The 25,877-nt window shown below is 33.0% G+C and overlaps 1 protein-coding gene across 1 annotated transcript; it reads right to left on the reverse strand.

Annotated features, from left to right (window-relative positions):
* Positions 1 to 8,834: 8,834 nt before the first annotated feature.
* On the reverse strand, positions 8,835 to 24,902 carry LOC132561956 (uncharacterized). Its single transcript, XM_060226676.1, has 9 exons — positions 24,704 to 24,902; positions 18,610 to 21,231; positions 17,446 to 17,640; positions 14,398 to 14,598; positions 13,849 to 14,013; positions 13,148 to 13,494; positions 12,435 to 12,531; positions 9,676 to 9,755; positions 8,835 to 8,912 (listed from the first exon to the last, which is right to left on the reverse strand). Exons 1-9 carry the CDS (start codon positions 24,900 to 24,902, stop codon positions 8,835 to 8,837), a joined length of 3,984 nt encoding a protein of 1,327 aa, XP_060082659.1.
* Positions 24,903 to 25,877: the final 975 nt, after the last annotated feature.

The raw sequence follows: 25,877 nt of genomic DNA on the forward strand, positions 1-25,877 counted from the left end.
ATATATTAAACATTTTATATACTCACATAGGTCAACTTAACAGAAATACAGATAATATATTAACACCTCTACCATAACACTTTACGGTCTCTTATTATTGTGAGTACACCTTCATACCATAAGACAATTCAAAGAATGTGTTTTAGCTTTCTACCAACGACAGGTAATGCTAGTTTGCAGATTTAGTGCAATGCTGTAGTTGATCGAGTCACTTACCTGCCTAAGGCGTATCACATATTCTCATTCTTACACTGTTTAAGGCTTGTTAGCTTCATGAAGGCGTATTTCATTAAAAACTTTCTGCTGGGTTTAAAATCAATTAAATATATTCAAAATGTCATTTTTCTGTATAAGATTATATAAAAACAAATAATTCATTTGTAGGGAAGTGCATATGTGATGGGCACCATATCGGATTTTATCATCAAGGCCAAAATAAATCTCAGTTTGAAGGAAACAAATTGATTATATTGAAAGAATGAAGACTAAAATAGTATATGCATGTTTCGGTGTTAGACTATAACCACGGTATATTAACTTGACTGAAAAGTATTCTGATATCTCAGCTATACGTGTCAAATAACTTACTCATACTTAAACACACAAAACACTATCATATCGTGTTTTTCATATATCATGTTCATATTAAATGAATTTCAGATTATCGACTTCCTTTCATTGATCACATCACTGACGTCGATGCCGTTTTACTGATCACATCTATTTTAGATACTGTTTGTTTATCGGTTCGTACCATTTTGAATTTGCTATTAATGAAACAATGTGAACTATGTTTTTTGTTTTCATGACAAAATGGTTTTGTGAGTTGTAACTTGTTTTCATACCCCATTTTTACCAACATGATTCTAGACATGAATTCTATAATAGTACTCAATATTCATCAGTACCTCATTTCAGAATGGACCATGAAATATAGATAACTAATGATTTTATAAAAATGTTCCATATCAAAATATTGTAATGTGTCTAATATTCAAACAAATTCAAGTAGGTACCATTTTGTCGGGAAACTTTGTAGCATATAACTGTCTAGAGTAAGAAGAGAGTAAAACAATCAAAATAAAATTATTAGACTATAAACAAATCAGTTACATTTCAGTTTTTATCAAACCAAATTACACGTAAGCAAGCAAATATATTCAAACATTGGTATTAATTTAGCTTAAAAATAAATTATTTTTGTTATCAGCCCTGATATATATAATAATCTGTTTTATCATTCCTTGATTTGTATTGAACTAAAGAGGAAACGCGACATTTTCGCTTTATTAATCTCGGCAAAAAATCTCCAAACGCATGATGTAAGTTATGGCAAAAAAGTATATCCTATTGGAATATTAGTGTTCACTCACAACGGTCATAATAAACCTTTTTTGTTTTACTGACCGAGTACGTCCGGTAAAACAGAACAGTAGAAAATAGAGGGGAAATTATCTTACCTATGTCATATTAATGTTGCTTGCTTCAGTGATCATAAATAGGGGCGATGTCTCCTGTTATCTAAGACAGCATGTCATCGGTCACCTCATCGAGTGTAAAATTATTGTATTGCATGTATCTTTCTGGTTGGTATGGTCCAGTCAGATCTGATGATATTGGAGAAAGCAGTTTGCAGTGATTTCAATGATATTATAATGTATGACTGATGCTGAAAAATGTACTTCAGCATTGATAACAATCAGAAAGAAATATATTTATATATAAAAATGTATGCAACTAATGACGTTTGATTGAATACATTTAATTTTCTCAATATAACTTCATGAAATGAATTGCGCCTTATTAGCTAGTTTTGGACACATCGGACTTCATATCATACAGGGAAAATAACGATTTAGGATGAGAAATGATGTGAAATTGCTATTTTTACTTTGAGAACATGACATTGCTTACTTAAATTAACCAAACTTTCCACGATGAAGCAGAAGGCAAGTTTCTTCTTGCATACCTGGTTATATTCCCCTTGTGCGTTTTTTCCATGAGTCTCTATGTAAATCTTTCTTTTGCTCAAATTTTGCTCTGGTTTCATGGAATAAGAATTTGAACTTATATTATGTTGCCGTTGAATATTTTTGTTTGAATTAATCCGTTCTTTATTATCATTAGTATTATTATCATTTTTTTTTTATCTTTTTAAAAACATTTTACCGACGATAATATTGATGAAAAAAATTTGAAGTGCCTTGACGTGCATCCTAAAAAAATTGACTTTTAAAAACGACGAAACCGTAACAGAAATGGACTATATCAAAAAGCAAACCACAGACAGAGACTGTGACAACAATAGATAGAAACCAGTTGAATCATAACCATAGATAGGTCTGTTAGTGAAAATGGTACAAAAAATTCAAGTGAATAGCATATTTTGGTGAAAATGAAGAATTAGCTACAGTATGGCTAAATAATGCATCAAGTACCGATATTACAAACATCCTGATTACAGGTGATCTAAATGACAATATCTTATCTCCATCAAAAGGTCATGATGTCGCTACACTTTATTTTGTAATAGACAACGCCGTTTACTCAGTCAATATCATAAAGAACGACCTATGTAAAATTGTTGCATTGGCTAAACAATAGTTAATAACGTTTAACACCACCAGAATTATTGATAATTAGTAAGAAAGTTTCGAAATGCAATTTATGGACAATACTTACATCCAACAAGTGACAACACATGAACATCAAGGTGCTGATTTAAGTTGAACTAACCATGTAGACGGTATCATTTCGAAGGCATTTAGAAGGCACCTTAGAAAGGATATATTTCTCATATGTTATACCAGTTCTCGAATATACTGATGCTGTTTGGGATTCCCAAGATAACCAAACTTCCTTACATGATCAAAAATCATGTAACGTCTTCTCTTTACAACATACTTTGCGGAACCTACTTTCCACATTATTAGAAAATGATTCTGTGAGTGTCTGTAAAAATATCTTGATAGAGACATAAGTATATCGCTAAGTTACCATTCCTATGGTAATCGAACAGACAAGGTATATCATTCATCATTTCAGATCACGATTACAATGCAGCGGCTTAAAATCTTTTGAGTAAAGTATATAAATTCAAGAGAACAATTCATCATGGCATGGAATTATGGATCGAATATCGATTGATTACTTTTTTAAATTCCAGGACAGACTGTACAACAAAACCAGGAAATTAGCTTAGCTGTACAACTGTACAAGAAGTCAAAGCTAAAACCTAGCAACAATACACTTATCTTATCTAGGATTGCTCGGTTTATCCGATCTTACTTATGTAGTAACAATCAACTTAAACTTACCATGAATACCCCTTCTTTCTTTTATATATTTTAATTTACCTAACACAATTATGATCATTAATACATAGAGTACTAGGAATAAAGAATGGGTACTAAGAAAAGTTGAAAGAATGGAGGATAAAGGTATTAGACAGTTCGAGAAGTGAGGACTAAAGGTTCTAAAGAGTTTGAGAGGGAGGGCTAAAGGTTCTAGAGAGATAAGGGAGTTGGGGCTTAAGTTTCTAGAGAGTTTGAGAGCGAGGACAAAATGTTCTAGAGAAATAAGTGAGTGACGGCTAAAGATTCTTGAGAGTTTGAGTGGGGAGTTAGGGTTAAAGGCTATAGAGAGTTTGTGGAGTGAGGGTCAAAGGTTCTAGAGAGTTGAAGGAGTGACGGATAATGATTTTAGAAGGTTTGAAGAGTGAGGGCTAAAGGGTTTTGAAAGTTTAATGAGTGAGGACTAAAGTTTAAGAATGTGTATGGAATGGGGCTTAATGGTTTAGAATTATTTAAGATTTAAAGAGTTTAAAAAGTTACAAAGTACTTATCTTTAATATAAATACCCATTTATACTTATATGATTTCAATGTACTCAACAGTATTAAGGTAATTTGTATATACAATTGTATTGATGTACTCACAGTTTACTTACCTGTAATAGGGATAATCGTTTATAATTATGTAAAACATTGTAATTAATTTTATCAAGGTCATATATATATTTTACCTGTATAATGTAACTAGTTCATACCTGTGTAAAATGTACTTACTTTAGTTAGGTTAATCAGTTTATATTTATGTAGCGTAAATTACTTACCCTAGTAGGTATACTTTTTCATAATTATGTAGTTGTAATAAACTAACACTTACGTTGATGTAGATTATTGTTGACACCAGCGTTCCATGTTCAGTCAGACAATATCACTCTACTGATATATCTTTACAAATAACTAATTAAGAGATGGTTTTACATAAGCTATAAGCTTGTTATCCAATCATCCTGGTAATATCTGCTTTAGTACTATTTCATTTTTTAATTTGACCGTGCCACTTTGACTACCAAAGGGACATAACTCCCCTTGCATTGTATTACTTCTAACTTCTTATTTGTATTTTCATAGAAGAGGAAGTTTTTGAAAAAAATCTGCCATTTCCAGCACCCCTACATACCCGTTAGTCTTTGATTTACATGTAAATTTGTCTCTCAGTTCCGATGTATACTGCAGTGAGAATTCAGGGCAAGTCCTATAGAACAGACATATTTGATAAACAGCATGACCAACGAGTTTATACCATAGAAAACCACTATAGATAGATAGTTTAGTTTTACACTGATTTACAAATTATTTTTGTCGTGATTAACACTGGTACCAACGTCAACAGAAAAAAACATATTCAGTAAACTACTCGAACTGTTTCAATGTTTTACATGCTTTTGGTGAAGAATTACTAATACGTCCATTGATTGACTTGGATTTGGGTAAAGCATAGAATGTATGCCACTGCCTTTGAATAAGATCATCATTACAGATACAAAGAAGCAGGTGATTTGTTCAGTTGTTTACATGCTAAATGTCAGTGATATCATGAAGTGATATTTAATTTCTACATGTCTATCTGTATTTGCACTCGTCCAATCATCCAAATGCCTATGTCTTTGACATAGTTTATTCAAAACTAATCACAAATACTAGACAAATTTGTTTAATTTCACTTTTAGATATATTGATGACGTGTTGTCTTTAGACAATAAGAAATATATCGCCCACGTCCATCGTATATACCCACCACAATTGGAAATTAAAACACAATAGACTCTTATACATCAGATTCTTATCTCGATCTTTTCGTACAACGACACAAACATGGAGAGCTTTCCACCACGCTGTTAGATAAGCATGATGATTTCAATTTCCCTCTTGTTAATATTTCATTTCCTGGTATCAATATTCCTGTATCCCTAACATATAGCGTTTACATTTCGCAGTTGATTCGATATCCAACGGCATGTTCCCATTATCACGATTTTCTTACAACAAGTCGTCAACTGACGAACAAACTCGTAATATAGTGTTTCAAAAGCTGATGGATGATGAAAAATGTTCATGAGCTACCGTGTAAATCATTTTTTGTTCATGTTTTGCCCTAGGTTTAAGTTTTGGCTTTGATTATGTTGATATTTTTTATGTTTCTTGATGCTATGAAAATAAAGGTTTTGAAAATACATTAGGGTTTGAGTCTGCTCTCTGCCATATGTATAGGTTATTATCTAAATGTCGAAAACCCTTCGCAGGCCCTTAGCCCATTCATGAGTCCTAGGATGAAACAGCGGTATAATGCAATGTAATTGATTTTTTTAATCTACTGTTAATCTGCATCAACAGTTGCAATCTATTTTTGTGTCTATTGTACAATCTGAAATTATGTTGCTCGTGAAATTTTGTAGCATATAACGTCATAGGTGAACTTCATCTTCCAAGCAGCATTTGATTTTTGTTGTTGTTCTTAATTTCACTACTAAATATGCATTCAGTTTGCATACAATATTAATATACAAAATGTTTTTGTTTATAATTAATATTTTGTTGTTTGTTTATAACTAATATTTTGTTGTTTTGTATTTTGTTTAAAACTATTGTTTTGTTGTGTTTTGACAACGATCCCAAAGATAAAGTGGCTTAATGTAAAGAAACGGTATTTTTTCATTTCTTTCTTTTCTTAAGTGTATACGACATTATTTAAAAGAAATACAAAGCACATTTTCACCTGAAAATATAGTCAGGACCGCAACTTTCTGAAAACAGGTATCAGTACCCTATTTGTCGAAAACGCAATTTCCATACATCCGAGCACAATGGTTACGTTTAATTCTAACACGATCTGCTTCTAAAAGAGTTATATATTGTATTCAAACAAGCTATTATACTTTCAAGCTAAAATTTGAGATGTCTTCCATATTCCGTTTGATGGTAAAGAATGCATGTACAAGAAAGAAATTGTACTAAAATATTTAATCAAGTTTGGTGTCCAATTGTCAGAAAACAAAACAATAAAAAAAACGATTTGTTAATAACAATTTCAGTATCTTTATTTATAAAACAATTACAACTACAAACAGGTTTACCGATGTATGTCGATACCCAACCTAAGGTACACAGCATTAATATGAAAATAAAGAGAAATAATACTTTAGCAATATCATAATGCAATGTTATGTGCTAGATTGTTATGGAAATATCGTTTTATTAAAAAAAAGTGCATAATTGTACCTATTTTTGAAAAATGAATTATTACAACAACTGATTATTGATAATTACAAATTAAAACATTTTTTGTCTTTGAAAAAAAAACACTTCAATTTCAAAGGAAAGAGGAAAAAAGAGTTACTCCCCTTCTTTCATAGATGTTCAGGTGTACAACTCGGTTAAACTTTTTATTATGGGTAATAGAATTAGTCCTGCATTCAGAATACTGAATACTTCATTCTGAAATGAATTTGCGCTATATGAGATCATTCTTTGTGGATACTTTCACAAATATGACGATCGTAAGCAATACACTAAGAATATTACTTAGAAATGTATGGAGAAAATCTCGCATTTTATCACCTACCAAAACTTACGTGAACATTAGCGGGACTACTTATAAATAAAAATAATTTTAGAAACCAGTAAGCATTCTTAAATGTTAAAGGTCAAAGTCTTTATCTACCTTTTTGATAATGTATTCTTTTTGTCCCATAAAGAATGAGAAAATATGCTGAACAATTAAGGTATGTATTTTAACCAAGATATCTTCGATTGCAGTATGCTCTATATATCAATTCACTGAGACATCGCCTTGCATATTTCTAAATTGAAATCAAACTGTGGTCTTAAAATATTAACACAGTTAATCATTGCACACAGAATGGCACTGAGTGCATGTTAAAATCATATACAAATTTGTTGTCTTTGAAGATTGTTTATTATAGAAAAAATAAGTTTTCGGGAAAAAGGAAAAACAAACTAGCTAGAAAGTGCATTTCTATAGAACTTAAGTCAACAACAAAAATATTTTTTTTGAATGGGGGGAGGGGGAAGTAAGCATTTATATAAAAAAAAAACATACAACATATACAGATTTCATTATGGAAAAGTCGTAAGGGGATATACAAAGTATAGAAAATAAATCCAATATATTACATACAATCACTGGTACTGATAAATCAAAAGTTAACTTATTTGTCATATTACTTGCCAATGCTTGTAAAATAAATATCGGATATACCTATCCATTTCTTAAGGATATACAGTTATATATCCGTCATATTGTGAGAATTGTTAGGGTTTATATTTACCCCATATCATCATACAATCAAGGACTTGACCAGATTCTGGTATAACAATATAACATTCAAAATTTAAGTCTCTTTTATACGAGGATATGGCATTTATTTAGATATAATTGATGGAAGATTTAACTGTATTTCTTAAAACACCCTTTATTTTGCACAAGGATAATGGAGTGATGACATTTGTCACGTGTAGGAAATAAGAGTGAAATGAGCAATATAGTCTTTTGGTCGCGATTAAGAAGTGATCATGCACTTAAAGGAGTACAATTAACGTAGCTATCGTTAAACGTCATAATTGTAGCCATATCAACTAACTTTGCACAAAAATGTATACACATTGTATTAGTATGATGTATCGTATTTGCATACAAATCTGTGCATTATACCGATCATATAAAACAAAGGGAGACAGTTCAATGCTTACATATATATGCTAATGTGATGTACATCGGAGGTGTACACCTGTTGACACCATTTCCATTGCCGGCCTATCTAGTGATAAATGATCTTTATCCAACATTTCAAATGAGCAATTCAGCATAATTTGACAAAGTATAACAGAATACTGTACATGAATTCTTTGCTTTACAGGTACATTGAAATTTACTACATTACTCAATTAGGTGGAATTGCCTTTTTCAAGAGTATGCTAATGAACATGAAAGCTAAACCTTTTAATTTCTGTACACTGAATATTCGGAATTTCATAACACGAGACGAGAACACAGATACTTATTTTTATATATAATAGATACTTTTAAATAAATCGTGTACAGAGCTTATTTATTAATCACGTACAATATTAAAACATTAAACGTGAAACATATGGTTTATATACCTACACTTTCTATGCCATCTGACACGTAATAGTAAGCTAAATGTTCTCTTTCCTGGATAGGTCTATCGAAACATTTGGTGGTGTGATATTTTATGATATTTCCAAAGGGTTAAGACGGATGAATTACTTTTCACAACTATGACTTCATGTTCACAAAACAGATTTATGACAACACGTATCCATGCCCTCGTTGATGAGACATATGGCTCTCAACTCGTGGAAGGCATAACTCAAACGGTAGGCAAACATCGTATTTGCTCACTAAATTAGCTTTCCCCACGGTGTAAGATAACATAATTTACCTCGAAACGGAATGAAAAATATTATTTGAAATCTTGTTTGTCTTGTTGTGATCTCTGTTTTGTCATTTTGCAGCAATTGAGGTTCGTATTGAGCCATCTGCTGCCATACTGGTATTCGGGATACATCGGTATATTGATACCTGTAACATATCAAACGAACAATGGTAGGCAATTAACTACGTCAGATAAATGGAAAAAAGTTAAAAACAATCAATATCATAAAAAAGGAAAATGTCCAATTAGGGAAAAAATTGGTAAACGAATTAAAAAGGGAAAATAAGAGAATAGAAGATTTTATGAGCAAAACACGTGATTAATTAAAGAAACAATACACGTTTAAATATTGTTTAGCGCTGATCAGTATTCGACGCTATGATATCTTAAAATGTACTTGCATACCGAATCTATCTACAGGAGGTGACAGTATTTGAGATATGGCTTTGGTAATGTGACATACTGAAAGACTTATAGGCAGAGTGAGTGACAGTGCAAGGCTAGCCTACAGTTCCTTTTCGTGGTATCGATTTAGGTATAACACATGCCAGCGTTTACCGATCAATATCTCTTAAATAAGCGTGATGATGTTTAAAAAATATTGCACAAATAACCAAAACGTTATCATGATCGAAAATATAGATAAAGTTTTCATTTGTCAAGTGTTGAAATATATTAAATCTTTCATGAAGCCGCATTTCCAAAAAAAAAAAAAAAAAAAAAAGAGAGAAGATATTAACCATTTATCATAAAAAGTGTTTTTTCATGTTGATTTAAATAGCCTTATTATTTTATCATTGTAGTATTACAAATTAGGTACTTCTTTAAACAGCGCAATGTCTTGCACAATACTACAAAAGTCATAATAAACATTATTTGAACATATCTTTTAAAGTCATTAAAGCATACCTCGTCAATGCAGCCGACGAAACTTTTAAACTTCTTTCCCCATCCAAGTTTGATTCCACAGTGAGACCTGGCTATCCCACCTAAGATTTCAAAACAAGATAAAGTATATTAATTATCTCCAATGCATCACGATATCGAACATATTAATGATAAAAGGCAAAACACAAAATACGTTTTATTTGTGCCGTGGTAGTTCTGTAACTGTGTGTCAAAAGTCAAAATATATCAAAATATCAAAAGTGACAAAACGAGATGACAAAATTGAATGTTTGAAATGAATACATCAAAAAAAGCTACGTCTGACGAGCATAAAGACAATTTAAATGAAAAATATCAAATACTATTTCTGATGTGTCTATTGTTTTTCTTTTTGTTTTTTCATTTTTTTTAGTTGTCTTCTTTATGGATTTTCATTATTCTTGTCTCTTTCAGCTATATTTTTATACTATATAATATTAAAATAAATCAGGCATGTCAGATTGATTAACAAAAACGCCTACAATGTATCCTAAGAAAACTATTTAATGTTTGTAGAATGGTTTTGTTCAATGGTTATTATGATACATTATTGCGTCACATGACATTATATCATGATAGTATATTGCAAAGTATCTATGTAGAAACGTGTATAAACAGGGCTACATAAATCTTAGGTTTCCAATAACGAAATATTGTGATTAGACATGGTGATATGAAAACATCAAAATATTCAATGTTCATAAATAATCACTTTCTCTTAACACATGTGTTTCGCAAATATACACCATTTGAAATTCCGCAATATACTCCGTAGTGTAAAATCATAAATTTGCTGCTACCTATCGGTTTATTTCTATTTGTATCTATAACCGCCTTTGAATTCACAGATATACAGATGATTTCTTCTTATCGTATGTGTTATCTAGACTTGTTCCAATTACTTTTTTCAAACAAAGGTATTGAGACCATTTAGCCTGAGGCATTGTGTCTTGACCGAGTTGACCAGATGATCACTAGTTGACAAGCCATATATATTGTACACGATGTGTCTGTCAGCAATGTGATGGTCAGTTTTTGTGTGCAGTTACCGATGGACATACCATGGACAGTAGTATACATGAAATTATGATTAATGGGACTATCTCAACAACACTCGAGTCCCATAAACGTATGCGTCAGAAGAATATAAGACCAACTTCGATTTCTGTTCTGTGAATGTATAATTTGTAAAATGCAAAAGAACCGTATTCTGGCAAAATTTGAAAATTGAAGACATATACCCACACAAATATACACATCAATGACATCCTCTCCTTTATCTAATTTTAATAATAAGTTGATAACCATAATAATAGATTATTACTAATTAATCCATTGAGGTGAAAAATGAATATTAAGTTTTCGACAGAATAAGAGTAATTGGTAGTGGGAATATAAATCTGTAGATGAGATAAAAAAAAAAAAACAGAAAATAAATGAAAATAAATCCACAACGATCATTATTAATTCAAACTTTTCGTTGACGTGTCTCTGAACATTTTTAGAACATTAATCCAATATTTCTTAAGCGTTACTATATCAATATCTACTCTCCAATATACATATATCTACATGTGTATTAATGATGCTATCCGTTATATACTTCAGCGTTGCCTGGCTTTATTGTGATGAAGACAGATTCTAAACGGTAGCAATATCATACGTCATTGTTACTCTTTATTGTTAATTGAATGCATGAAGAATTTCCTTTATGGTAAAGTAAATATCAATTACATATCGCTTATAACGCAGTGTTATATGTATACAACAGCTACTATACTCAGAATTAGGGAAGTATTGTTTTCGGTATGCTATGTATTAACAATATCAACACCTACGTTGATTAATTGATGAATTTATACTCATCAATCATCCGTCGTTGAAAAGAAATATTCACATAAGTAAGCGAGAAATCGGCAGAAAAAATGAATGATTATCTAAGTCATAAATGTTTTGAAATATAAACTACGTATTAAATTGCATTGTTGTTGATACCATGTGTAGATGATTTCCATATGCTGTACATACTTAACATCAAATCCGTCTTCTTATATGACGCAAAAAGTATATGCAATGCATCTTAGATAGCTTAATGTTATATCAATCTTAACAATAGACTTGGTGTGTTTAGTTAGAATACATGGATGAAATTCACACACTAAACATAGATGTTTACAGGGTTAACGTGTGTTAAGTTAGAGTACATGGATGAAATTCACACACTAAACATAGATGTTTGCAGGATTAACATGTGTTTAGTTAGAATACATGGATGAAATTCACACACTAAACATTGATATTTACACGGTTTACATGAACCATATTGTTATCATTTTTATTATTTTCCTTTCACAAACATATAGCGTAGCCAAGGTATCTTATTTTCTAATCAACAATTTAATATGATAATGATGTTGCATTTTTCTTTCTTTGTGTTTTAGAGTATCACAATTATGACATCGGTATTGTTTTGTGTTTAAAAGTGATGATGTGTTAAGTGATAATGATAAGTGATTTTTTTTTAAGAAACAGAACAGATGATTGATGATATCATTGACAATGTGGGATTGTTGTGGCGATATTAATATACACTCAAAACTGATTTGGTAGTTATATAGCATAGTGTCAAATACCGAAATACGTTTCAGGTTAAGCCTTTAACATTGAACAACTATTTAGAAAATCATTGTACAAGGTAGAGAAATATTATGTATAATGCTAATGGTTATTTTATCATTTACCTGAGACGTCTAAATCCCTAGCGTTGAATCCAGATTGACCCTCAAGTCGCCCCCCGCTGATGGTTACAGTGACATCTCTCCAGTCTGCGGGATCAACCTACATTCCATTTAAGTTATAAATGTCGTATGAAAAAACATTATTACTCTTTAATAGAATATAGCCATTTGCTGAAGTAAGATGACATTACACTGAAAGATATCTTGAAATTCAATCAAAATAGAAAAGTTTTATCCATAAGACATCAAGTAATTTGAATAAGCAGTAAATATGCATTCAATGTATTCAGATAAGATGTTTCTGTTCACAATAGAAATTTGCCATGAAATTACTTTAATATTTTATGTCAATTAATATTTTACATAAGATTATTTGATATTTACTTGCATTCACATTTGTTTAATTGGTTAAGAATAACATGATTATACGATCTTATACGAAGTGTACAGACGAACCTGGGGAAAACTTTTGCTGGTATTCAAAATTTTACATACTAAAGCAAAAAACAACTTGTAAACAGAACTTCTAGCAAAAAAAAAAAAGATACAGAATATATCAGACATCTTTATATTTTCTGTGATTTCATAACTGTCTGACAAACTGCTTGACATATATACATGTAAAAAGTTGTCTTTATTCTTACTCCCAGCACGCCATACCAATGAATTTGAAACAGTACCAATCTTTGTAAAATCCTACCATAAATTCAACTTACAGATGATGGAACCCAAGATGTCTGAAATGCTCCGGTATTAGTTTTTACGGAAAATGAATTTCCTGATGGTTTTGTGCCCACAACTAATGTTGGAATGTCTTCACAGTCGCCATTGTACAACAATGCTTCGGTGTCTACTTTAAGGTCCATTTGCTTGTATCTGATTTTCATAAAAACAGTTTTACCGAAATCCATATTTGCAAATTTTGGCATAGCAATAACAGATGTACCATCGAAACACGCAGCGCCATTGGAAAGTGTAACGTTTTCAGTCCTAACGAAGGTTTTGCTTCCGGAATAATCCTTGAAATCAGTGTCAAACGGGAGAAAAACTTCAGGTTTGCAATCTAAAATGAAAAGGAAGAGTATTTATATTTGCGTAGTTAAACTGAGGTTGTTTATGATTGTAAGATACATTTCATTATATCAACTTTGAATATTTGCGTATGGTTCTATTTTCAAATCTGAAGTGATGATTATTTTTTCATGATAACCGTCACCAAATAGAATGGTTTGTGGCCCATTTTCATCTATTTTTGATTTTGGTTTGTCATTTTGTTTTATCTATTTACTTTTTATTATTTTATAATTTTTCGAATTTTCTAGTAATCAAGGAAAGTAATAGCGTCCAGGAGAATATGATATGTGACAGAATGCACAATAATAGTTAAGTAAAATGTTTAAACAGTAGCGATGCATACCTCCTTGGAACGAATAGGTAGGGTTACCCATATGTGCTGGTATACAATCACATATCTCGCCTTTGTAAATCTGTCCAACACTACACTTCTCAGACACCCAGCCTGTCGAAACGTGTTTCTCATACGTCGTTACATCAGTTGTCACTGGTCTTTTGTTACAATTTACTAAAAGCAAAAAACAATAACTTGGATATAACAATGTCGCCGAAAACAGAATTTTATCAGAGACAGGAGAGTCTATATCAAAGGTATGATCATCTAAACAAAGAACAAATCAAAAGACATAGAGGCTAGTATGGAACCAACTTTATATAGCAGTCTTGTTTCTATGACTGTTCAAGACATACAATTTAAAAACACATTTTACAATTTTTTTGGAATTAGGTAAGTATAGGCAAATGATGAGATCTTTGCATCCTGCATTGTTTTTGTCCTTCTCGTAAAAGGAATGCACTCATTCACGTTCTCTATAATTAAGACTTGAAATAGCTATCACAAGTTTAATCAAATATGTAATTCATCAAAAAACTACACTTTTGTAATATTCACCTTGCCACATAAATTGTAGTGGGCTGCTGACCGGACATCTGTCAGTACAAACAGAGCTGTAAACACATCCCTCCCCCTGGACGAAAGTTCGACCCTCTGGACAACATCGGATGACCGAATGGCCTGCCTGACACTGCCAGTATGCTACACAATTGGTTGAATGAGAGTACTGGTACCCGTCTGTGAGCTTTTTACAATAATCTGTTGAGTGCGGAATACATATTATTTATTCAAACAGTAAAAATATTCAAATATTTCTATCCGCCACCATTCTGTATGCCAAAATAAAAGACAAATTAGCAACTCATGTAATTACATGTAAGCTAAAGGACCGATTTAGTAAGAAATAAACACAAATTATAATCTGAATGGAAATAGTTACAATGCCGCCCAAATTAATCCTCCCTTCATAAGTGATGAAAGCCAATTTTTCAAATCATGAAACGGATGTGTTCTCAGTGTCATAGTACTCCCACATACCACATCTCAACCAGGTCTAACGAACAAAAGTAGGAAAATTATACGGAACAAAAAAGATATACCCAAACTTTATTCTGGAGAAAATTTTAAGCGTTTTCAAAAACGAATTGTCTTTTCTCACTTATTTGGATATTGGGTTTCTCATTTTGTCTTATTTTATATACAAAGTTTCATATAAATCTTCTTGTTTTCAGTGTTATAACCCCATTACATTTCCAAATTTGTTTTGTTTGGGTTTTTTTTATTCATTTACCTTAGGTCCCTGTTTTTATTATATAGTAAAGTATTATTGTTATATGATATACAAAATCTTAAATGTGTTTCCTTATCATAAATCTCAAGTGAACAGCTACTCATGCAAGATCCTTTTAATACGACTTTTGAAGACATAATTATTTGTGTAAATGAAAAAATAAAAATAAAACATAGTATTATGTCATTATTTCATACCGACGATGCTGAGTATCTTAAATATCTTGGTACTTATAAGGTGTTAGCCAAAACCATTGACCATAGTATATAAGCCGGTTCTTGTGTATAAATTTACACCGTCAATGTCCAACCTGTCTTAAGGAATATATACTGTTTTTATACGTTGCTGATAATATCTTAACCCACACTGTGATCCCACACTGACACATCAGGGGAAAAAATGTCAAGCAATATGTTTATGCTCACGCCATTAACGCCCAAGGACAAATGCTATGACACTACAGGTCAAACCTATGGAGTCGTCTCAAGTGTTGAGTTAATAGGTAAAACACCATAATTATTCTGTTGTGGGGGAGTTATTATGACGTATATGGGGAATTATGTTATTACAATGATCAGTAGTAATATATTCTTCATGATAAAAAAAGTCCTGGTTATATATAATAATACATAACATATAAATGTAAACACGTACCATGATACAACCTGGACTGAATATTGTTAGCTTAGCACTAAAACGGTTCTGTTTTAGCTGCATTGTTATTTCAAGACGGAAAGATGTGTACATCGAAGAAAAACGCCAAGAGCAATAAACAAAAATAAAGGAAATAGAGTATTCGAAAATTAGATCACCATGACGACCTAAATTTCCCTCCAAACAGATAGAAAAACACATGTACAGTCAACCTATATGTACATATAAGAGACGTAATTTTAATGGTAGGCTAACCTTTGCTAATGACTTAAAAAGGTTTTTTTCGTTCTGTTTTCCTTGTTTTCGTTATCACATGTATTTACACAGTTGTCCCCATTTTTATGAAAGAAAGGGTCATCCAGTTTGTTATGTGAAATTGTTATTCGGTATCCATTTTTCATATTGCTGCCATATGTCTATAATCAGGCAGATTAACTATTGATATTGCTTCAAAATCACTGAAGGACTGCTGATTTTCTTTTAAGAACGTTTGATTTGTCCACCCGGCGGTATAAATGTGTTGTTGTAAACAAAGGTAAAAAAAAACGTCCATATCAATGAAGAAATACATGGAGGACGAAATTATGAAAATGATAGAGTTTCTCGGTGTCAACATTTTAGTCGAATGTGGAGGTGAGATCTTCCAACAGACTATTGGCATACCTATGGGAAATAACTGCGCTCCTCTGTTGGCTGACTTGTTCTTATTTTCAAACGAAGCAGACTTTATTGAAGAGCTTATCAAACCAGGTCACAAAAGTGGTTTTATTTCATTTTCAGATGTATTAAAACACAATAATGTTGTTGACCAGGTCCATTGTATATATCCACCACAATTGGAAATCAAAGACACGACAGACTCTTTTAACTCAGTTCCTTGTCTCGATCTATTCTTACAACGAAGCCAACATGGACACCCATCCACAAAGCTGTATGATAAACCTAAAAAAATCATTTTCCCTTTTGTGAATTTCCAATTCTGAATAGCAATAATCCTGCATTTCCAACCTATGGTATTAACATGCCACAATTGATTCCATATTCAAGGAGCTGTTCCCATTATTTCGATTTTCGTGCAAAAAGTCGTCAACTGACGAACAAATTCGTAATACTGGAGTTCAAATGAGGAAGGTTGACGAAAATTATGGAGAAGTTTTATGGTCGAGATAATGATCTCATCGAGAAACATTCTTTTCTTGTCTTATATGAAACTGGACGTCTTTGATGCTCGTTAATTTGGTGCATACCTTAATAAAGTATAGGAACGTGACATTTCGTACCGGATTTACCAAGGTTTACATGACAGGTGTCGTCGATGAATGGTCTTTTTTTGTACGTTTTCAAGAACATCGGTGTCAATCGTTTTTGATAGTATTTGGCCTAATTTTTATGGAATTTGAGTTTGGATTAAGATCATGTTGTCATGTTGGTATTTCCTTAATTCTCTTTGTCAAAAGACAAATGTCCCTCAAAATATATTTGACATAGGTATGCACGTTGTCGCAAATACATAACCGATTTCGTGTAGTGTACAGTCCTTATATGAGCATGTATTGATAATGAAATGACACAATTGTTGACATACATTCAAGTTAGAACCCCCAAAACTAAAATCTAAAGCTTGAACAGATAAACAAAAACAGCATGTTATTTCCTCTCACCGTTTTCGCAGTTTACATCCTTGGAAGGTTTGCAAGTGACATCAATGTTGCTCCAAAATTGACCATAAGGACAATCTTGGACATGGGGCTTAAATAGTCCAGATCGATCTGGATAGCAGACGACAAACTGATCGCAGCGGCTGGGATGTCTAATGTAGCCTAGCCCACCATCCATAGTACAACCCATACAAACATCTGCGTATGACAAAAAAAAAAAAAAAAAAAACAAGATGATAAAGAAAAAATAGCATTTAAAACGAAGAAGAGATCAACTACTTCTTTTCTTTTCATATTCATATTTTGGGGGATTTGGGAGAAAATTATGAATGACTGATATACTTTGTTATACAGTAGTTCATCACGAATGATTCAATTGACTAGAAATCGGTCATATTTGATACATAATTCCTCGAATTAAGCAAAGAGGATTTTATATCTTTTCTAACGAAAAAAAAAACATGTTAGCCAACGTTCCGGCTCGTTAGGATTTTCTTCCCTTTTCTGAAAGGCATTTTGTGGCAAAATTCCTTCACACTTTAATTGTGTCATCTGTAGTGAATATTATAAAGTGCTATGAATTATTTAAGTGTTGTTTATTTGAAAAAAACAACAACAAAAAAAAAAACAAACAAACAAACAAAACAAAACGAAAAAAAAAACAAAAAAAAAAAAAAAGCAAAAAACATAAATTTTGTATTAATCATCAGATAAGGTGTAATTAGATAATTAATTAACAATCCAAAACGAATGTTTACAAGACAACTACTTTAAAAAGGCAATCTACACCTGTGAAGTAACACGTGTTGCAAGTAGTGTTCGATCGGCCATCGAAGATCTTGCATATCTGGTGGCACTTATCTTTCAGGTAAAATAAAGTTGAACCAAGATGACTTCGCTTATTAAAACCTTACATTGTTTTACTGATATTTGTTCAAGTTGCAAATGCATTTTTGAGATATTTGCTACAGAAAGGTTAAATCGATGGATTGTCTACATTCTTCTATTTTTTATTGAACAAATAAATTCCATTAAAATACATTAAACTGTAGTTGGAATGAAAAGAGAAAAAAGCAAAAGGCAAGGTGTTTCCATCAACAGTCTAATTACAGGCATCTGACTCTAAAAAAAACAATCGATAGACAAGATACCATATGTCTTACTTACCTGCAGAGAGGGTATTGTCTCTGTTGATGTTGAGAGATGATAATTCCAGTCCAGTCTGAGTAACGAAACGTCCTTTCGCTGACGTGTCGGGTGCTGTTTCCTTAATCGACATGGATTTTTTGGCTGCTTTGACTATTGCTGTTTCTGCTGCTGATATTGTCAGGATCTGGTTTATGGATGTCTCTATTGCAGATTGGTCATTTAAAGGCCTCGGTACAATTTGAGGTACATTTTGGATGTTCACAAAACCAAATCCAGACTCATTGCTAGTTACCCTGGAAGACATAGATGCCTTAGTACCAGGCGTGTTCAAAGGTCTGATTGGCTGTTGTGGTGATTTTTTAATGGAGCCATCAAAGAGAACCTTTGTACCACCACTTGAAACTGCAGCTATTCCGATGTCTGTGTTTAAGCTGAAGGGACTTGATCCTACAGGCATTCCATCCGTCCTTTTCCTTAGGCTTGAATCACTGCCGAGCATACCTTTACCTACAATTCCGCTGTTTACGACATCAATATCAGTCCCACCTGTGTTTGCTCCTCTGGTTACCTCCATACCCATATTATCAATAAAGCTCCCTGTTTGAAATCCTTTTGTAAGCTCATCTGCAGAAAGTCCTTGAGTTGAAGTCTTCTTCGCTAATAAATCATTGTTGAATATTTCTCGAAATGAGGCATCGCTTGCAGTTATATCAACATTTACCATCCTATCAGCTGTGTGCATTTCGCTGCCAGGATCTTTAGTGTTCAACAATATCGTTTCCGTGACCAGTCTTGACGGTGGAGAAACTGGACTTTCCAAGATCCTCGTATCGGCAAGAAGCATTGCATTATTCATCATTGAAGGATCTGTTGGTAGACTGTTTTCAAATGAGGACGATGTGATGATCTCAGGATTTGCAGGCGGAATTGTGTTATCGCGTAAACCCATCGAGTTACCATGGACATTCGTTGCCGACAAATCTCCAGTTTTGGACCCAGATTCAAGCATACTATTTGCCATATTTAAGGCGATCAGCTGATCAATTAATGACATGGTCGTGCGGGAGTTAGGACCGTTTAGTAATTCATTAAAAGAGCCGCCGTTTAAATTGGAAAATGCTTGCTGTTGTCCATTTATAGATTCCAAACTGTTACCATTCGGAATAGTGTGTCCACCCACTTCTCCAGAGCCATCTCCATTTCTCATCAAAGCTGAAAACTGTTCAGCTCCATGTACGGTTGATAAACCTAGTCCGATTCCATTTGTATTAGTATTACCAGATTGCTGACCTGATTCGGTTATGTCTTTGCTTGATAATGATCCAACCATATTGAGCATACTGCTTTGATCAAAGCTATTTGCTCCATGGTCTGGATTGCGACTGGTGTCAAGTGAATTAAAGTTAAAACTTTGGGCTCCACGTGTCTCTGAAATAAAAGGGTCCATGATGAGATTTTCACTTATTACGTTTGAATCTCTGCCAGGTAGTAAATTAGTAGATCCAAAGTTGTTTAAATCAGAACCCGTTTCTATAGATTGCGACGGAATAATCAAAGAGTTCCTATCATTCAAGTTTCTTAATTTTGAAGTAGCAACATGGAGAGGAACATTGGAATTTCCTCCATGACTCAAACTTCCGCTTAATGTGTTACGTATGTTCAAATTAGAATTCGTTTCTGGATTCACATTTGTTGAGAAAGAATCACCATTATTAAAACCAAAGTTTCTGCCATCAGCCAAATTCGGTTCAATGATCCCACTGACCGTTGGTCCTCCATTACCATTAAAACCTCCAACTCCAATACCATTTGAGCGTAGAGGATCACCGAAACCGATGTCGTTTACCATTGTATTAAGATTTTCTCCTCCATTTATGAGGGTATTTCCATTGCCACCTATTCCTGTAGACATTCCTGGTGTTCTTCGACCGCCGAGATCAATAGTTTCTGTTGATGTTAAAGCTGTCCCTGCTCCAATGTTGTTCCGAAAGTTACCATTACTTGACGAAGACCCAGCTGCACCAAATCCATTCTTTAAGATGCTCGCACTAGCAACATTATTTGCTGGAAGACCGTTTCCGGATCCGGAGCCATCACGTGAAATATCAGGAAACCATTGTGTTCCCTCGATAGTGTTTGCATTACTTCCTAATATAGATTTGCTTCCTAAACTGTTTGAAAAGCCGCCATTGTTGATATTCAATGTATTTTGTCCGCGGTTTACATTTATTTTATTTTCCTGCCCTGAATTATTGTTTGATATCACGAGTTTCCTTTTGTCATTACGGTGTGGATGTTGTATATGAACGATCTGCTTTCCTTTCAGCAGAATGTCACTATTGATTGTATTTCTCTGCGTCAGCTGGTTTTGACGCAGATTATTTTGAAGTTTAAGTCTATGTTGTCGAAGTAACAATGCGTTTCTTCGATTGGAATTCAAGTTTTCTTTAGCACGGTGGCCCTTTATAAAATTTGCAAGCTGAAATGTATTATGATTAATGGAATGATGTAAATCGGCACCGGAAGTAGATCTCATATCCACTTGACCACGCCCATCCTGAGTAAAGTACAGGTTTCCCGAACCTTTAGCCATGGATGGCTGAAGTCTATGCATTCCAACACCAGTATGTCGGCGGAAACCTACAAACAAAATACCAATATAATTCTGTAATACAAATTATATTGTCACTTATGTGATGTGAATCCAAAAAATGAAATAAATGAAACAAAATAGTCCAAGTATCTTCATTTAGATTTTGTTTTACTTATGTAAATATTTGTCAACATCACAATGACGTCATTTTGTTTACAACAGCCGTGTGTGGTGTCCATCGGGTGACATGCGAACGTATTCATTTCCGTTTATTCAATCCACTTTTGGTGCTTGAAAATATTTAGAAATTTGTAGCAGCGGACCTTTCCCCTCGAGTGTGTCACAATCACATGGACGATTTATCGATACGATTTCAAAGTCAATATGTTGTGGAAAATGTGGAAACAGTTCCAGAAATCCCGGGTTATTATATAAACTCATTACTATTCAGTGAAATTGGCCCTAATCGGGAACATGGCTTACTATTATGTGATTGATATCTTTTCCTTGCATGTATATTCATTAATTTTTTAGCTATAAAACGTAAATAAGTGACAGCTGTGATATGGACGATATCGGTTATTAAAATCTTACTACATTTGCGATCAGGATCTACCACATAAATCTACCACAGAATAGCGTTAATAGTGTTATCGAATGAGCTACATTTTTAAACTGAAGACAACCTTAATTTGGTTTTTTTATTTAACGATATTCCTCCCTGAATGACATTTCATCCGAGGCATTACATATCACTTAATTGATACCAAATGAACCAAATAAAACAGGGCGCATCGAGTATGGCGTCGGAGTAAGTTATCGAATAGTTCAGCTCTAACAATTCACCACGTCCTTTTTAAAGTATTTGCCCCAGAACACGTCAATCCAGGATCCATAATTCCATAACACCATATATACAGCCATGAACAGTATTGTAATCAATGAACTACACAAGCCCTCCCCTCTACCGCTTTAGTTGGCAGATCCTTCCCTAAATGTGAATTAGGAAAACGACCATGAACTTATGTATGTAATTTATCAAAATGTTACAAAATAATTCCTTGTCGACAAATTATTTCTAATTCATTTCAACTCTTCGTCTGAATTGGTTGACGTCATTTTATCTTTTGGATGACAGTTAATAAAGACTCCTATAACAGTATTACTTTGGTTTAATTGGTATTCTACGATTTTGTCCCTGATCATGTTTTGAATAATTGTAAATTGTTTTAATTATGTTGAATAATTCATCCTACAGCATTGATTAGTATGAATTAGTCGAAATAAGCTCCTACACTGATCCTTCAGAAAGAGTCTAACATAAAGAAAGATACATTATATATATGTGTACAGAAACTTTTATTTCTAGTGGAAAACTTTCATAGTCAAGTAGACTTTAGGAGAGTGGTTTTTTTTTTCCTTTCTATCTTTCTTGTTTTTTATGCATTGATAAACAGCACTGCTGATGATCTTTGTTGATCAAGGTCTGATATACGAGTACTCTTACAGGTATATCATAGATAGTCCCTTTTCCCAGTTTACCTTTGACGAGTTCGGTTCCGTTTCGTGACAATTACCCACATCCTATGGAATGGAATAAGTAAAACAGAATGTCACCTGGCCGTGAAACTGCTGATTTGTGGACAGACTGACTAATGTAGGTCAGTCATGGTAATCAACCTGTCGGATATTAGTCAAATACACCATTATATTCGGAAATCACCAGGTCAATCGACTGTTGCCTAGCAACGAAGGAATGAGTAATTTACGATCAATGGAAGAATCTAGCATTTTGCACAAACTGACAAGCACCAAAGATTGATTGAACAAATAGTATTATATTTTCATAATAATAATTAATTCAAGGAAGGGTATGCTATTCAATCATGCAGTGAGCCATTTATGTTATAAGATAGTGTTATACTTGGGCGAATTTGAATTAGCAATTAGCACATTAGTAAACGATATAGATGTTCAATTCAGAGAGAGGTTATCAAAATTATCACCTCACTCAAAATCATTTGCTTGTAAAAATTATCAACTTGGAACGGGCGATATAGTGCCAATGCTGGCCAATTGTACTTATATAGGCGGTTACATTTTTAATATATATCTATAGGTTACAGAGTGAAAACTGGACAGATTTCATGGTTTCTTGGTAATTGCCAAATTAAGATGCATAGAATATGGACCACATGTTATGAAAACAGCACAGTGAGCACAGAACATGTTTCGTCCTTAATGTCTCAGTAAGGAATGATGATTTCAGCTTGTTCTATAGATTGTTAATACTTTTGGTAAGAAATCGGAACTGTAACTTCAAGCAAACTAGGACACTATTTTAAATGTGGTATTTTGAAGTTTTTACAGGATGTTTACTTCTTTGTTTGAGAGTACTTGTAAATTTCCTAAGGTTTTAGTTCATTTAGACTTCTTCAGGAGCTAAAAGTAACGACATCAGATATAACTTTACATCATTTCGCTCGACATAAACTTTATATGTTAGTAATGCGTAATGTCATATTGTTGAATATATACTGTACAAAATATGTTAATTTTAGTACTATTCTAAATATTTACATTTCCATAAATATAAGGAAGAAAAAAATACGTCCATATCATGTGTGGTGTCATACCAAACTAGACGTATACTTTTGGGGATTACAACTAAAACATACAACGGTTTTTGTTTTCAATGCTGCAAACAATTTATCCGTAGTTATACTGTACAGAATTCGGATCATGATGTACTCGTGTACAAGATTTGAAATCATTACAGCGCAGCACGCGTGTTGTTGATTTCCACAGTATTTTGTTTTCTCTCTCTACACCTGTTTTTTAAACTTGAACTTTATAGAATAGATCAAGACGACAAATTGGCCGTAATACTGTCATGAAATATCAATTCCCAGATTGTATGACATGTTATTGATCTGTTTTTTGTTTTAAATATATCAGTTTTACACGTTTTTCTATTTCTATATTACAAATTCTATAGCGCTAAGTCTTGCGCGTTAGACCTGAATTCGTCGCATATTGTGAAAACGTAGATTTATCAGACATGTAAATATAACACTTAATCTTAATTCATCAATTAACATTACCAGCCTTGTGACAAGTAACGTCTGCTTTTATATTTTTAACAAATCCAGATATTATACATTTTTAACACAATTCTTTCACACGAGAAGTGCGTAGAACTTCATGTGAAAGATTATCCATCATTATGTATGACGTATATCTTAAGTAAAACTAACTATAATAACACAAGTAACGATCTAAAAATGCATTTAAAGTTGTATGAGACTTGTGGTGAATTTTAAGCGGATTTTTTTCGGTCACTGCTGATACATGTGATCATTAGCACTTCTTATTTTAATGAAACCCCGTCATATTGTGCAGTAAATGACAAATATACATTACTTTATAGTATTTTATATGAATTACTTAAATCAGCTTTTGTTAGTATTAATCTGGACATTTTGGAGCTTTAAAGGTTAATTGAGATATGTTTAATACCTGATAATCCATTAATGGGGACACACGAACATCTCCTGTGAACAAATCTCCAACCTTGAGGACAGCACTTTATTTCCCATGTTTCCGGACCGTTCCTTTCCAGATAGTCTCTCCCGGAATTCCCACCAAGAGGCTGCTTATTTGGACAGAACACAGTAGCGTAAAGGGTAACTATGGGCAACACTTGTGCCAACGTCATGATTTTGGCGTTATGTGATAATCCGCATAGAAAATCCCATGTTAAAACTAGGCTTGGGAAATGGTTTCAGTACCGTCAACACCAAGAAGTGTTCATGCTGTCGATTCCGGGCAGAACGTGTATCCGCTAACACGACTATAACAAAACTGATGTTTTTGGCACTCGCTTGCTATAAAGTGATCCGTCATCCGTCCTGTCCTCCGCTTTGCCAAGTCAATGACAGCTGACGTAGTCAATACACAACACTAGTGCTTTATTCACATACCTTCCCGGATATGAAATAAAAAAGAGTTGTCTGTGGTTTTCAGTTCCATTTGAGGAAGCACGAAATGGATCCAAATGATTGCTCGAAGCACAGGAATGAAAAAAACGTCGTCAACAGATTTCTTAATAATAGGGCTTTGAGCCAGATGTTTGGAGATCGCTTTGTTTAAAAATGTGAAAAGCACCATTAAGATACAAGTTTAAGAATAAAATTAGGAGAATGAAATGTGTTTTGTGAAGGTAGAACTTAAAAGATACCGATTTAACCAAATGATGCTGCGATTATATTTAAATTGAAGACAAATCATCCGAGAAAAAAAACTTTTTTAAAAGTGACGTTTTTAAAGTCATTCTTTTATTCAATTTTGTTAACAGGTGCGTCAAAAGCTCATTTCGAAATCCCATGGTTCAAGAGGTAATTAGTGTCGTCATAAAAATGATTGTTATACAATTATTAATATTAACAGGATAATATTGTGATAAGACAGAAAGGTGTATATTCTTCCTTCTACGGAGATGTCAATTAATTGATTGATTTTATGAATTAGGTGTTTATTTCAGCAATATAGATAAAAAAACAAAAATAATTATAAAACCGTTAATGCCCGTAAATTGATCAATTACAGAATCATTCATTTATTTAACAAGGCGTTAGTAAAGCGATTAACTTCAATGCTTTTTTCTATTAAGCACATTTCACGGGATATGAAG

The sequence above is a fragment of the Ylistrum balloti genome, unplaced genomic scaffold (genome assembly GCF_031769215.1).
Source record: "Ylistrum balloti isolate Yb309-2 unplaced genomic scaffold, AGI_CSIRO_Ybal_v1 Utg371312, whole genome shotgun sequence".
NCBI lineage: Eukaryota > Metazoa > Mollusca > Bivalvia > Pectinida > Pectinidae > Ylistrum > Ylistrum balloti.

Coding starts and splice junctions, on each gene's coding strand:
- LOC132561956 (XM_060226676.1), bottom strand. CDS start 24,902: ATGACGTTGGCACAAGTGTTGCCCATAGTTACCCTTTACGCTACTGTG. Junction 13,495..13,848: donor TACCTATTCGTTCCAAGGAG/GTATGCATCGCT, acceptor TTTTCATTTTAG/ATTGCAAACCTGAAGTTTTT. Junction 8,913..9,675: donor TCGTCGGCTGCATTGACGAG/GTATGCTTTAAT, acceptor GATATGTTACAG/GTATCAATATACCGATGTAT.